This window comes from Astatotilapia calliptera, chromosome 7 (assembly GCF_900246225.1).
Source record: "Astatotilapia calliptera chromosome 7, fAstCal1.2, whole genome shotgun sequence".
Classification (NCBI taxonomy): Eukaryota; Metazoa; Chordata; class Actinopteri; order Cichliformes; family Cichlidae; genus Astatotilapia; species Astatotilapia calliptera.
In genome coordinates, this window is record NC_039308.1 from 38,374,574 (window position 1) to 38,389,487 (window position 14,914).

Genomic DNA, 14,914 nt, shown 5'->3' on the forward strand with positions numbered 1-14,914 from the left:
ACCAACCACCACTTCGCGTCCTCCACAGTCAGAGCGAGCGGCTCGACGGGTCTCTGCTTCACGTGTACGTCAGTAATTACAGAACACAGCAGCGAAGGTCAGAGATCACCAGATGCACTTTTTTTGTTTTGTTATGTTTGTATTTTTGTTTACAAACATTCAGGTGATACAAATAAAAATAATGATTTCGTTTATCAGCTCCATAAAAACAACGGACACTGCAATGGATAGAAAACCTCCACATTTTATAATCTGTAAAACCAAACATTCGGTTTAATCAGGTTATTTATTTTTTATATTTCAAAAAAATAATAATAAAAATAAATTAATAATACTGTATGAACAAGTATTACTTGTATTGTGATATTACACTGAGGAGAGTGTGACCTGAGTTTTTCCTTCCCACTGTCACCAAAGCGCTTGGTCACAGGGGGCCGTCTGATTGTTGGGGCTTCACTGTATTGTTGTAGAGTCTTTATCTTATCTTATCTTAACTGTTGTTGTGATTTGAAGCTTTATGATTCAAATTAAATTGAAATTAATTTTTTTTACTATTATTTTTATATTTCAAAGTATAAAAAAGTATATGTTTTATACAATGACCGTACTCTGTCGTGTTCCTGGAGTTTATTTTTCCTTTTGAAGTTTTATTTGCTTTTCTTATTTTTCTTACTTTGATTTTATGTAAACGTTGCTACAGTTACATTTTTTACGTGACCGTCAGACCGAGTGAATTAAATACTCTTTGATCTCACCTGGCGGCTATTTAACTTCCTGTTTGTGTTGCAGGTCTCTGACGCCTCTTCACGTCGCACTGAGCGGTATCTGAAGAGCTTCAGTGAGCCCGACGCGATCCACACAGTCTGTAGCATCTAATGAGGGTTCCTCCTCCTCGGTCCCGTTACCGAGTCGCGCTGCTTCACACGTTTCTCTCTGAACAGTAACGCCCACTTCCTCCTGTGTGAATCTACGGCTGTAAAGACTGAAGGACATTTGGATTTTCACTTATTTCGTACAGTTTGTCGGGAGGAGTCTGTGAAACTGAGGTTCGGGTCGCCGCTGGAGACACAGAGCGACTCTGATCACGACGCGCTCTGCGGGAGATCTCAGGTGATGATGGGACAGACGCAGTTACAGCATCAACGCTGTATCAAGCATCAGGAAGTGTTCATTTCACACAGACAATGGAAAATATCAGCAACTCACACATGACTGTGAGAAAATAATGGGAAATAATGCTTACCAATGGGAAACAGTGGGATTTAATGGTTAGCAATACAAAAATACAAAAGCAATGGGAAAACAATGCAAAGCAGTGGGAACAACGGCTAACAATGGGGATAAATGGATAATAACGTTTCACAATTAGAAAATTGATGGAAATTAAAGGTAACAATTACAAAACTATTATGGGTTCAAAATGCAGAAATCGTGAAAATTAATGATTCACAATTTAAAAATGAGGTTACTAGCTAACAGTGTAGAAACTGTTAGCTGTGCAGAAATAATGAGAATTACTGTTTCACAATTAGAAAACATTGTAAATGATTGGTGATGGGCTCTGTTAGCTCTGGGAGAATGGGGATGAGCTAACGGGGAAACGCATAAGTCTTAAAACCACAGGTGACAAAAACAGCAGGAAGTTCAACCATTTTTCCTCTGGCGTGTTTTACCCTATTAGTGACCTTAATTAATAAATGAACTTAAGTTCATGAAATAAGTAAAAGAACAAAGTTGTAGAAGCTCTGAGAGCATCAGGGCTTTGAGGGGGACATTTTTTCTTTTACTGTCTCTCCTTCTCTGATGTTCATCAAATTAGGTTCAGTTCATCTCCCATGAAACCCATGAAAAAAGCAGCACTAGTAGGACCATGTAGCCGTTCACTGAACATTTCTTTTTTTGTTATTATCTCGTGAATATATTTCTCCTAAAACATTTCGGGCTGGGACAACAACAGTCACACAATCACATATTATCATGTGTGCAACTATAAACACAATCACAGTGTTTAACCGTGTGACACAAACATTATTCACGACACACTGTAACAGAACTGAACAGGTAACGAGGTTTTAGAGAGAATTTATTTAAAAAAATAAAAAAATAAATTTTTTTTTTAACTTGAAGATGATGAAACTGATTTTTTTCAGCCGTGAGAAACAGGAATGCTGAGTGTGGAGATCCTCTGACTGAGCTGCTCAAACATTTCCACAGTGTGGGGTGTGCAATGGTGTGGGGCTGCTGAGGTTTCGGAGCCTGTGGTCTGCACTCGCTCTCAGACACACTGTGATGAACACACTGATGTGAAGGTAGCAGATGAGCCTTCGGGCCGAGGATGTGGCACGTGTACAGATATTTGTGCGTCTTCTAATGAAACCACAGTGATTTCTACATGTTGAACTTCTTTTCACTGTCTGATGAAAACACTGACACGTGCTGATGGGAAAATGTTGTTGTTTGTAAATAATATCTTTATTTTTGTATGTTGGCCTGAGGTGTCGTCACTCGAGCTTTGACTTTCTTTACAGTGCAATGATGTGCATGACTCACTGTGAGGCTGCACACGGGGTTTTCTATGTAGCTCCGTCCAGCGTCTCACAGTTCATCATGAAATACCAAATAAACAATGACTGCTTTAATACCTGCAGGCCATGTCATTCATTCACGCTCTAAACACAGTTTCACCTTTTCACTGGGTAAATGTACAGTTTGTAGGTCACAACTGCACAAACAAGGTCCAGAGGCCCAGTTCAGTTTAGAATTCAATCAGGAGAAGCCTAGCAGTCAACTAGCAGCTACAACCAGCTGTGTCGCCATCCACCTGTCAGTCAAAAGGCCACACCCCCAATAATGCAAACTTTAAGCCTTGATACAGTTTAAACAGGTGAGTTCTAGTTATTTCTGCTGTAAAGTTTCAACATGGGTCTCATTGCTGCCTCTTCTGGATATCAGAGGAACTGCAGTTTTTGTGCCACCGCTTCATTTATGAACTCTTGGGTGGAGCATTTTTGTGCAGCAGATAACTGGAGGAGTCCTTGGAGTGAATACAAGCACTTATATTTTTAAAATGAAAAATCATCAGACACTTGAAATTCCTCATAAAGCATTTTGTTTCCAGCTTGTGAAAAAAAAAAAGACCACCACTGAATCAATTTTAATTATAATTTCTCTTCCCCACTAGAGGGAAATCAAGTAAAGTAAAATCAGGAAAACACATTATGACACATTATTTTAATTAATAAAGTCATGCTAAGATTTACCTTCATACTACGAATATTTTTTGAGTTCAGGCCCTCCGAATACACACGAGTGGTTCCAGAATCAGTTCTTTAGCATTAGCAGCATTTTTCATTTCATAAGTCGAGTAGATATCCACACAAAAACCTTTAAAATGTCAAAAACTGTTTCACTCCTCCTGTCACAGCCTCAGTGTGGGGGATTTATCACAGTGGGAGTAACCTACAGCAGTTTCATGTCTGTGACATTGAAGAACAGAAGCTAACGCTGGTAGTTTGATCTGTTTATCATCATTCACAAAGTGCATTCTGGGCACAATTACATTTTAAGGCTGTAAAACCCCTCACTACACATTTTATACACTGTTCTCAGACAGGCATCAACATTTTCACACTTTTCTTATTTTCTTATTTAACCACTCTCAAAGTTCAAACCTACGTAGAAAAATAAGTCCAGTATTACAGAATGAAACCAAAGATCAAACCCTGTTTTCACGTCCAGAATATGGGAACAGAGCAGCTGTGAGAGAATTCAACAGCAACGATATGGTACGGAAGTAGAGGAAGCAAGAAGAATGAGTTAATAATCTGAAAAATACAGTAACTCCTACATTCTGTTAGCATGTCCAGAAGTCCAACTTTTTGTGCAATGCTTAGCATCTTCCTCTGCCTTCGACGGTGCAACACATTTCGTCAACATTGTTGTTTATTGGAGAGAAAACTTACAACATACAGTACAGCACTTTATGTAAATTTGACAAGTTAAGCACATTCTGTACTGTACAGGCGACACAGCACGGAGATTGATTGACAATGCTCTACAGCCAATCAGGACGCAGAACACAATGAGCTGTAAAAAACAAAACAAAAAAACAAAAAAAACATGAATGAGAGGCAGAAGACGACTGTAGTTCTTATTAACAGGGTATTGCCGACTTTTGTCTGTATGTCATATTTATGATTAAAAACTAATTTAATCAAATTAGATATTATAATTTTTCATATGGGAATTGATCCTGCAACATGAAATGCTGGTATTGGAAGTATCGATATTCCTCAGTCAGTGAGTGAGACAGTAGACTGCGGTGAGAATGAGAGTCCAAGTGCATCGTAAAAACATGTAAATATGACTGACAACTGTAAACGAAGCAGCATCTCGCTCCAGCTTAAAGAAGAAGCAGATACTAACTAAGATGAGAAACTGCATCAGCTCATCAAGCTGAGGCATTTGATTATTCTGAATGTCAACCTGAGGACATACTGTTTGGCTGCTGAGTTTGGTTCTGTTTCTCTTCTGTGGATTTGTTTGCAGTGCTTTGTTTTTGTGTTGAATTAAAATCAAAAGTTTGATTAAAATATTATACAAAAGTAAGAATGCCTGCTTTTCTAACAGAACAAATACACAATATTAGGCAATTATAAGGCATCTCATAAAAACACTAAATGCAAAAGGGTTTATCAACACACAGAGCATTCATATTTGTCAAATATGAGGCTACAGATGATAATAAATTAAGAGCCATTTGGGAGCCAAAACTGCCAGCTCTTCTTTGAGATTCGAGCCACAAGAGCTGGCTCTCTGAAAAGAGACAAACTTCCCATCACTATTATCGTGTTTACGTCATAATCATGGCGTAACCACGGGATAACAATTTTTCTCGCGTATTTTGTGTGTGTGTGAAATACCACCCCCTGCTGTCCATTCCGCTTCACTGCGCCCCGAGCACCGTCCTCCTCCTCCTCACCGCCAGGGGGCGGTAACCCTCACAGGAAGGCAGAAGTAGAGGAGCGCCGTCCGGGATACTTCCTCTTCCTTCCGCGGCCTCAGAGGTAGGAGTTCTGTCCCGCTCACGAAGCGGAGAATCCATGTTAAATCTGAGTAAAAATACTGCATCCTGCGCTGCAAGCATCTGGATCGTGTCAGCTGTGTGTAAATGTGTGCGCTGATGGTTGAATTGTGTGTCTGGAGCCATTAAATGAAGTTTTATGAAGATATTTGCGGAGACGCCGGGTTGGTGGCTCCGGCGGCTGTCCGCCATGTTGGCTCCGTGTGGCGTGGATAGGAGTTGAAAAGCGGCCCTAGCAGCTCCTTTTCTCCGTGTTTGTGGGGTTTAAATCTGTTTAACGTCACCTGAGACGGTGCTGTCTAAGATGGTCTTACCTGCTGTGTGCTAGCCTGAGGAAACTAACGTGTGCCTCTTCTTACAGATATCTGACAATGGTCCGCTACTCTCTCGACCCCGAGAACCCGACTAAATGTGAGTAAAGGTGAACTTCAGCTATGTGTGGGGGTTAGCTGGTGGCTGTGATGACCTCTTAGGACACCTTTGGATTCCACATGAAAACAAACTAATGACACAACTGAGCTGCCGCACTCACTGGTGGAGTGATCCGGGTCTTTGCTGGGGGTGCTAACGGCTTCTCTCTGTGTTTCAGCATGCAAGTCGAGGGGATCCAACCTCCGGGTGCACTTCAAGGTAAGAGTCCACATGTGGGCACAGACAAAGGGGATCACAGGGTTCATCTGTCATCTCACGCGTGTCCATGTTAAAGTAGATTCTCTCAGGTGTAAAGGTGTGTAGAGGCTCAGAGTAGGTTACATGAGCAGCAGCAGGCTTCTGAATCTGGGCTCTAATAACTCATTAAACACACGTGGATGTGGGTTCAGAGTTAATATGGTGCTCTGACTCAGTAGAGAAAAATGATCCAATTTTACTTCAGAGTCATGAAACTGAATGGCTCGTTGCTGCGGGAGTGATGGGAGATGCACTGAAATGTTTTATACTCTTGCATTATGTCTATCTGTGATCCCAGCCAATAGAAACACTGTACTGTAGTTAGTTTATTTCACGCAGACACGTTTGTCCCCCCCAGTTTTTCCACTTCCTCACACCCAGTTTGAGTGATCCTTACATTGATGCTGTGGTTAATCGTCCTGATAGAAGTGATTATGGTTCTCTCACTGATACATGTAAAAACCACACAGGAGGAGTCAGTGGTGTTTATGAGCTGTCTGTGATGTGTAGTTAAATATCCTTCGAGGTTGTTGTCTCGCTGAAGCATAAACCTCAGTGAGGTCTGTTCATTAGAGCTTCAGGTAACAGCATGAGCCTGGTTTCTGTGAACAGCCCAGTTTGTTTGGAGCTCTGCTTCAGCTGCAGAATGTGTGAGATGTCTGAAAATAACTGGTGACACTTTTAATCTCTCTTTTGAATACAGGTGTAATCCTCCCGTAATTACATAGAATTTCTGTGTATATAATTTGAAGTTAATATTTAAGCTCAGGTACTTAAAGCTCTGCTCCCGAGGATAAGGAGTGAATAAGTCAGGATTTTCCAGGAAAAATAAATTACTGTGAATGGCTTGAGTAATTTTTGTGTGTTTAGAAATGTTGAATAGACAATCTGCTGTGATTGAATGAGCTGCTGGTCTAATGTTTATGTCAGTGGGAGGAGCTCTAGTTTTAAAGATGGCTGCAGTGCTCCTAGGTTTGTTTGGCTGTGGATTAAAGAGACTTGGTTTTCTGTCGAATCGATCAGATCGCAGAGATTCTCTGATGGTTTGTTTGCCTCCCCTAAAATCTATAAACACATTCAACTTTCATTAAATCTAATGTGACGGCCGAGGCCCTCAGAACTGACCCGACATCTGGACGTCATGCTGATGTCATGAAGGTTACGACATAAAGGTGCCACTTTGTTGATCCGGTCTCTGACCCGTCTGTGTCCTCACTTTCAGAACACCCGTGAGACGGCCCAGGCCATCAAAGGCATGCACATTCGCAAAGCCAACAAGTACCTGAGGGACGTCATCGTCAAGCACCAGTGCGTCCCCTTCCGCCGCTACAACGGCGGCGTTGGCCGCTGTGCTCAGGTGAGGTCCCAGCGAGTGTGGCATCACTCTGACAGCTGCAGTGATGACCTTCTTAGGACACCTTTGGATTAAAGATGAAACTAAATCTAGTAACCTGAGCAGCAGCGAAGGCGGCCAGAGTTACCCCGCCTCTGAGCTCTGAGGCATGGTCTAAAAGCACCTTTGATGTTTTCTGTTTTCAGGCCAAACAGCACGGCTGGACCCAGGGACGCTGGCCCAAGAAGAGTGCCGAGTTCCTCCTGCACATGCTCAAGAATGCCGAGAGCAACGCTGAGCTGAAGGTGAGGTCATGAGGAGGTGAGGGGCCAACGGGTGTAGCAAGCAGACAGAGAGATGGACTCCCTGGAACACACTTTTATATTGAAAGGATCGATACCAATTTAGTCTGAAGGTCACACCCGTCTGTCTGCAGCTTTAAACACCTGAAACTGTGCTAGTGATGTGCAAAGTAGTTTGTGTGATCGAATTGTTGTTAGTTTTCTAAATGTGGCGTCTCTTAAGTAGTGTGCATGTCAGCGTCGCATTAATGAAAAATACTTGTTTATTTTAAGACTAAAGTCCAAATGTTGGACTGTTCTGCAAATGAGTTAGCTGTCTTATGTCTGTGATGAGTCGTAGCTCGTCTGTATGGCATGAGCTGTAACATCCATCCTGCTGTTTCCCAGACGCAGCTTTCTGTACTGCCTCTGTGACGTCCTTGAACTCATCACGCTGTTTTTATGAACTAAAGGAGCCGTGGCAGCTTTGACTTATCGACACTTTAATCTCACATTTTAACTTGGTTCTCAAACTGAACACTAATATTTTTCTCTCAATGACACTCGTCGTGCGTTTCAACTTCTTAAACGTGACAGAGTATGCACATTTGATCTAAATCTATTGAGCATATCTGGATTTTGTTGGTCCAACAGAAAGCAGGTCCCTGAGGACACTGGCTTTGATTTCATGAAGTTATGACACAAGAGCGTTCTTTAAGTTTAAAATGATTATCTGCATCGTGACATCAGCCTACAGGTGGCGATCACAGGCAGGCTTTAGGGAGGCGAGCTTCCACATGAGGGCAGGCGGAGACGTTGAGATGACCCTGAGCTCGGTTTCAGCTCTGTGGAGCTGGTTGTTGTTGAGCTGATCGGTGAGCAGCAGATTGCAGTGATGACCATTTAGGACACCTTTGTATTAACCATGAAAAGAACAATTACAGTCTGAGCAATCTGAGAATCACAGACAGCTGGAACGAGAGGACAACACCACTTTAATGATCACATGCTTCAGGCCTCAGTTTGATTATTGATGTCTGAGCATCTATTGATCTGCAGTTGGTTTCTCGGGTGACGTTTAGTCTTCATCTCCAAATGTTTGGAAGCAATAGGTGAACCAATCAGAGCCTTTGCTTAATAAATGATTAATATCTGATGATTTGAGCTCTGAAAGGATCGATGGAGTCCTATTTTCTCGTGGTGGTTCTGACCCGTGTTTGTGCTTTCAGGGTCTGGACGTGGACTCTCTGGTCATTGAGCACATCCAGGTAAACAAGGCGCCAAAGATGAGGAGGCGTACGTACCGCGCCCACGGCCGCATCAACCCCTACATGAGCTCGCCGTGCCACATTGAGATGATCCTGACAGAAAAGGAGCAGATCGTCCCCAAGCCCGAGGAGGAGGTCGCCCAGAAGAAAAAGGTGAGAACGTGGAGAGGGAAGAGCGAGGGGTGGGGCTTCAAACATGCAGCACGGAGCGAGGTTAGGGGAATTAAAGTTGGCTTAGTCTCTTGGGACCTGGAGAGCTGTGATTTCCCTTTTACTGAAGGTCCCATGAATGCCACAGCAAACACAGTGAATCCTGCTCCTCTGGCTGCACATCTGAACCCGTCACCTTCCTCCTCTTCATCATCTGTCGCAGTGATGACTCCTTAGGACACCTTTGGATTCTCCATGAAAACAACCCTGTTAAAACTGAGCGACTGTTGGCCAAGGCAGCGGTGCAAACTCTCTGATCGATGATGTCATAACTCTGCCTCTCTCTTCTCTCTGCAGGTTTCACAGAAGAAGCTGAAGAAGCAGAAGCTGATGGCACGCGAGTAAAATTCTAATAAACCTGAAACTTGTTATGAGAGAAGACTCGGACTCGTTTCTTTCACCAAGCATACCTGAAAGCAATGTTCCTCCTTCAAAATAAACCTCAGCTGCTGCTTTAGCAGCTGATGGGTTATTCCTCTCTGTGCTTTTCAAAATAAAAGACCTTAAGCCTACTGTGACCTGTTTACAACCCTGAACGATTAAAATCAAGTTATCTTTTGTTTTACTGGACATGTACTTCACAGAGCTGAAAATGATATTCCAGCAGCAGATGCAGAATAAAAGTTTACAATAAACATAAATATTAATGCCACAGTGAGGGTCTGAACTGTGAGTGCAGCTGTTTATAACAATAACAATGAGCGTAAAGAGTTGAGGTATTGAAGCAGCATTCGGGTTCATCCACCTGTGGCAGGTGTTGAGCAAATGTGATTCTCTGACGATTTAGTGATTCAACTATAATTTTGATAAACAATTTTGTTGACTCTGAGTAGTAATATAGTAGCATAATTAAACAGTATTATTAACATTCAACATTTGCAATGAGTTAGAATTAACAATAACTGGAACTCAACTATCAGCACTCAAGTACCAGTTCTGTAATCAAGTATTGTCAAGGAAGAAATGCAACTGTAGTGGCCTCAGCTGCAGGTCATTTTCCATAAGTTCCTGGTACTGGCACTGGTGTCTTGGGAAAAATCCATCTTGTCTCACTTAACCCATTTTTTTAACTAATGCTGTGTTCTGGTAATTTGACAGCATACATGCTACTGCAAACAGTTGGTTGATATTGTAAACATGTGACATGGTAATGATGCTATCAAAAAGTTTGTTCTGTTTTATCCTCCTAATGACTCGCTCCACATGTACCCTGAGTCTGGCTATGGCCTGCGTCTCCTTAACCTGGTATGCTGGCATCTGCTTCTGCTTAGATAGAAAAGGTGGGCAGTACACTTTGCATTTACAACAATCTGTGATTAGGAAGCCCTTATCTACCATCACTGCCATGTCTTCAGTCAACTTCTCAGCAATGCCTGATTGTTTGAATAGTTCCTTGTCACTAACCGAACCAGCATACAGATTAGAGATGAATGTCACTGGACCATGTGGAGCTATGCCAACCAGGGCTTTCATCGTACAGTGGGATTTGTACGAAGAGTACATTTCACTTTGGAGAAGTGGTGAGGATGGTGTCTGACACCTCAGCTCTGTACAGTCAAGGATCATCTGGGTGTCTGAGAAATCTTTGAATTCCTCAGAGAGGTAGCGCGTCTGCACATGTAAGCCAGATGCATTGAGACCCCAGTGCAGTGGCAAGAAAAATTGTCCATGTTGCAATAATGCGGCTCACTGTGGACTGGTGTATGCTAAATCGATGTGCCAGGTCCCTCTCCTTCAAACCAACTGACAGGAAAACCAGGAAAAGAAAGAACTCGTCAATTGGCTGTAGCAGCTGCCTCTGAAAGGTGAAAACAAAAGGGAAAATGTTACTCCTTAAGCTATGAACTATAGGGAGTGCAGAATTATTAGGCAAGTTGTATTTTTGAGGAATCATTTTATTATTGAACAACAACCATGTTCTCAATGAACCCAAAAAACTCATTAATATCAAAGCTGAATGTTTTTGGAAGTAGTTTTTAGTTTGTTTTTAGTTTTAGCTATTTTAGGGGGATATCTGTGTGTGCAGGTGACTATTACTGTGCATAATTATTAGGCAACTTAACAAAAACCAAATATATACCCATTTCAATTATTTATTTTTACCAGTGAAACCAATATAACATCTCCACATTCACAAATATACATTTCTGACTTTCAAAAACAAAACAAAAACAAATCAGCGACCAATATAGCCACCTTTCTTTGCAAGGACACTCAAAAGCCTGCCATCCATGGATTCTGTCAGTGTTTTGATCTGTTCACCATCAACATTGCGTGCAGCAGCAACCACAGCCTCCCAGACACTGTTCAGAGAGGTGTACTGTTTTCGCTCCTTGTAAATCTCACATTTGATGATGGACCACAGGTTCTCAATGGGGTTCAGATCAGGTGAACACGGTGGCCATGTCATTAGTTTTTCTTCTTTCATACCCTTTCTTGCCAGCCACGCTGTGGAGTACTTGGACGCGTGTGATGGAGCATTGTCCTGCATGAAAATCATGTTTTCTTGAAGGATGCAGACGTCTTCCTGTACCACTGCTTGAAGAAGGTGTCTTCCAGAAACTGGCAGTAGGACTGGGAGTTGAGCTTGACTCCATCCTCAACCCGAAAAGGCCCCACAAGCTCATCTTTGATGATACCAGCCCAAACCAGTACTCCACCTCCACCTTGCTGGTGTCTGAGTCGGACTGGAGCTCTCTGCCCTTTACCAATCCAGCCACGGGCCCATCCATCTGGCCCATCAAGACTCACTCTCATTTCATCAGTCCATAAAACCTTAGAAAAACCAGTCTTGAGATATTTCTTGGCCCAGTCTTGATGTTTCAGCTTGTGTGTCTTGTTCAGTGGTGGTCGTCTTTCAGCCTTTCTTACCTTGGCCATGTCTCTGAGTATTGCACACCTTGTGCTTTTGGGCACTTCAGTAATGTTGCAGCTCTGAAATATGGCCAAACTGGTGGCAAGTGGCATCTTGGCAGCTGCACGCTTGACTTTTCTCAGTTCATGGGCAGTTATTTTGCGCCTTGGTTTTTCCACACGCTTCTTGCGACCCTGTTGACTATTTTGAATGAAACGCTTGATTGTTCGATGATCACGCTTCAGAAGCTTTGCAATTTTGAGACTGCTGCATCCCTCTGCAAGATATCTCACTATTTTTGACTTTTCTGAGCCTGTCAAGTCCTTCTTTTGACCCATTTTGCCAAAGGAAAGGACGTTGCCTAATAATTATGCACACCTGATATAGGGTGTTGATGTCATTAGACCACACCCCTTCTCATTACAGAGATGCACATCACCTAATATGCTTAATTGGTAGTAGGCTTTCGAGCCTATACAGCTTGGAGTAAGACAACAAGCATGAAGAGGATGATGTGGACAAAATACTCATTTGCCTAATAATTCTGCACTCCCTGTAGTAAAATTACGCTTTTCTTGGCTAAATGTTTTGTAATGGTTATGCATACCATACCGTACTATGGGGTAAACAATGAGGTGCTGTAGTACACAGGTGTATGTATGTAAAGGATGCTGAGTCCTTTAGCATACATGCTATTGTACATAATGTAATGTTATTGTACATAAATACATTAAAATTACACCTCTAGTTCTAACTACCAACAAACCCATAACCTACTGTTGATGTGCGTGCACGTGTCAACACTTCTTCGTTCCTATTGGCAGCTGACTTGGCTCTTGAAACCTGGATCATTTTATAGATGCAAGGCTCAATCAAAAACCAAAATGCCATCAAATGATCATAGCTTGGAAATCTATTCACGAGAGAGACATAGATCGTGTCAATCATTAATTAACATTACACACTGACATAAAAATAATATAAACTGTGACAAATATGCTAATGGTATGCTGTATAACATAGTCTGATTAAGAGTCTATTTGGTGTTGTATTTTACCTGTAGCATTAGGATATCGTTTAAATACTAAAGCATCTACATGAAACATACAATTGTCGTGTTATTCAATTATACGCGGGTCCACTGTACGATTCATAACCACACTTTATTCTCTTGTTCTTGCTCTGCCCCCACATAACATAACATTCTCTACAGAAACACACCGGTCTCGCCCTCTAGCTGCCATCAGCCTAACTACACTGACCGGCTGCATTAACATCTACTGTACAATGCAATTACACCACATCTCCCCTTTCTAGAATCAATGGGTAGACTACCATTGACTCACCAGACCTTAGAGGGTTATTCTGCCTCTGTGGCTGGAAGGTCTGGTCCTGCGCTTACCTGTAAGGAATACTATATAATGAAAATCTTAACTCTAATTAACCCGTTAAGTAACACAAATTCTTACATGCTAACTTGTCACACCCCCTGCATTTCCCAACTTCTGAACATGCATATTTGAAAATGACAACCTTTTAGCTTTTACACTTTTACCCATATTGTGCAAACAATACTACGAAAGAGGGGTATTCTTGTATAAAACAGTCCTTTCCATCTTATCCGTTATAAGTCCAATCTGGTTGGTCTCACAACCACTCTTCCGGATCTGGTTCTGGGTGTAGATGGAAGCTCTGGAGAAACTGTCTCTGGCATGTCCGTGGAGCACTGCTCCCCGGCTTCTGCAGATTCTGGCTCCCCATTATTGCTCTCAGTTTGGTCTGGAGAGTGTTTCATGGGAACAAGATGCCGACGATTCCGCCTAATTGTCCCACGAGGTCCCTCCACGAGATATGATCGTGGTGTGGAGTGGCTGCCAATAACGGTGCCGCTGGCTCTCTGGTCTGTTATCCACACTTCTTGGCCTGGAGTGAGCCTGTTGAGGCTGCGTGCGCGATGACGGAGGTTATATGACTGTGCCTCTTTAGTCCTCCTCTCCTTTTCCCTCCGGGTGACAACCACACTATCAGGAAGTGCGGGGTCTAGCAGAGATGGCAGTATTGGCACTGTGGTGCGAAGCCGTCTCCCCATCAAGAGTTGGGCTGGACTATAGCCATTCTGCAGTGGGGTGGCTCTGTAAGCGAGCAGAGCCAAGTGTGGATCAACAGCTTTCCGCAATAGATTCTTGACAGTCTTAACTGCTCGTTCGGCTTCGCCATTGCTTTGGGGATATTTCGGGCTGCTTGTAATGTGACAGAAGCCATACACTTTTGCAAATGTCTCAAAAGCTGCCCCTGAAAACTGTGGCCCATTATCTGTTACCAGCTGCTCGGGGATCCCATGTCGTGCAAAAATCCCTTTGAGATGATGGATCGCGTCCTCTGACCTTGAAGGTGTGAGAGGGGCAATCTCAACAAATCTTGAGGCATAATCCACGACAAGAAGGTAGGTTTTCCCTCTCAGCATAAACAGATCGGCTCCTAGCTTTTGCCACGGCCGCCCCGGATACTGTGATGGCATCAGCGGTTCTGTGTGGTTTTCTCTCACTTGGCAACATGTCCGACAGTTAAGGACAAGCTCATTTATCTGCTGGCTTAGCCCTGGCCACCAAACCGACTGTCGTGCTCGCTGTCTGCACTTAACCACTCCCTGGTGACCTTCGTGCAGTCTGGTGAGCACATCAATTCTCATAGTTGCAGGTATAACCAACCTGTCCCCTTTGATTAGCAGACCATCATGTACGGTGAGGAACGCCCGTTCTGCCCAGTACAGTCTTAGCGCTGGTTCGCTGTTGAAATGTGTGGGCCATCCTTCCTCACACAGCTGCATCACGCGAGCACATACGCTGTCCCTCTCCAGCTCTTCTCTCAGCTGCTCCAAGAAATTGTTGCTAGCTGGCAGATTGTCCATCAACATGTCCACGTAAATATTTGTGCTCTCCAACAACTCCTTGTCTTGAAGTGTTTCTTTTGCTTTCACTGGAGATCGTGAGAGCGTGTCAGCTGTCCACAGGTGTTTGCCTGGTACATGCGAAATCGAGTAGGAATATCGCATGAGGCGCATCCTAAAGCGTTGAATTCTGGGAGGGAGCGCATCCAGAGTTTGTGCCCCCAGCAGACTTAGCAGCGGCTTATGGTCTGTCTCCATTTGAAAGTGTTTGCCAATAAGAAAGTTGCGGAACCGCTCACAAGCCCAGGTCAGACCTAAAGCCTCCTTTT

The 14,914-nt window shown here is 43.1% G+C and overlaps 1 protein-coding gene, 1 long non-coding RNA gene and 4 other non-coding genes across 6 annotated transcripts; all 6 read left to right on the forward strand.

Annotated features, from left to right (window-relative positions):
• Positions 1-2: 2 nt before the first annotated feature.
• LOC113026180 (uncharacterized) lies at positions 3-2,641 on the forward strand. The gene is made up of 2 exons (XR_003272887.1): positions 3-64; positions 790-2,641. It is a non-coding gene; the product is annotated as an uncharacterized LOC113026180 (long non-coding RNA).
• Positions 2,642-5,033: 2,392 nt separating this feature from the next.
• Positions 5,034-9,220, forward strand: rpl17 (ribosomal protein L17). Its single transcript, XM_026174665.1, has 7 exons — positions 5,034-5,066; positions 5,445-5,494; positions 5,673-5,713; positions 6,975-7,109; positions 7,292-7,390; positions 8,596-8,787; positions 9,142-9,220. Exons 2-7 carry the CDS (start codon positions 5,455-5,457, stop codon positions 9,187-9,189), a joined length of 555 nt encoding a protein of 184 aa, XP_026030450.1. The 5' UTR covers positions 5,034-5,066; positions 5,445-5,454; the 3' UTR covers positions 9,190-9,220.
• LOC113027532 (small nucleolar RNA SNORD58) lies at positions 5,537-5,606 on the forward strand. The gene has a single exon (XR_003273092.1). It is a non-coding gene; the product is annotated as a small nucleolar RNA SNORD58 (small nucleolar RNA).
• Positions 7,145-7,212, forward strand: LOC113027529 (small nucleolar RNA SNORD58). Its single transcript, XR_003273089.1, has one exon. It is a non-coding gene; the product is annotated as a small nucleolar RNA SNORD58 (small nucleolar RNA).
• LOC113027531 (small nucleolar RNA SNORD58) lies at positions 8,254-8,320 on the forward strand. Its single transcript, XR_003273091.1, has one exon. It is a non-coding gene; the product is annotated as a small nucleolar RNA SNORD58 (small nucleolar RNA).
• On the forward strand, positions 9,002-9,069 carry LOC113027530 (small nucleolar RNA SNORD58). Its single transcript, XR_003273090.1, has one exon. It is a non-coding gene; the product is annotated as a small nucleolar RNA SNORD58 (small nucleolar RNA).
• Positions 9,221-14,914: the final 5,694 nt, after the last annotated feature.

Excerpts from the sequence above, each read along its gene's own strand:
- rpl17 (XM_026174665.1), top strand. The coding sequence starts at position 5,455 with ATGGTCCGCTACTCTCTCGACCCCGAGAACCCGACTAAAT. Across the intron at positions 7,110-7,291 it reads GCGTTGGCCGCTGTGCTCAG|GCCAAACAGCACGGCTGGAC; the intron begins GTGAGGTCCCAG and ends TTCTGTTTTCAG. Across the intron at positions 7,391-8,595 it reads AGAGCAACGCTGAGCTGAAG|GGTCTGGACGTGGACTCTCT; the intron begins GTGAGGTCATGA and ends TTGTGCTTTCAG.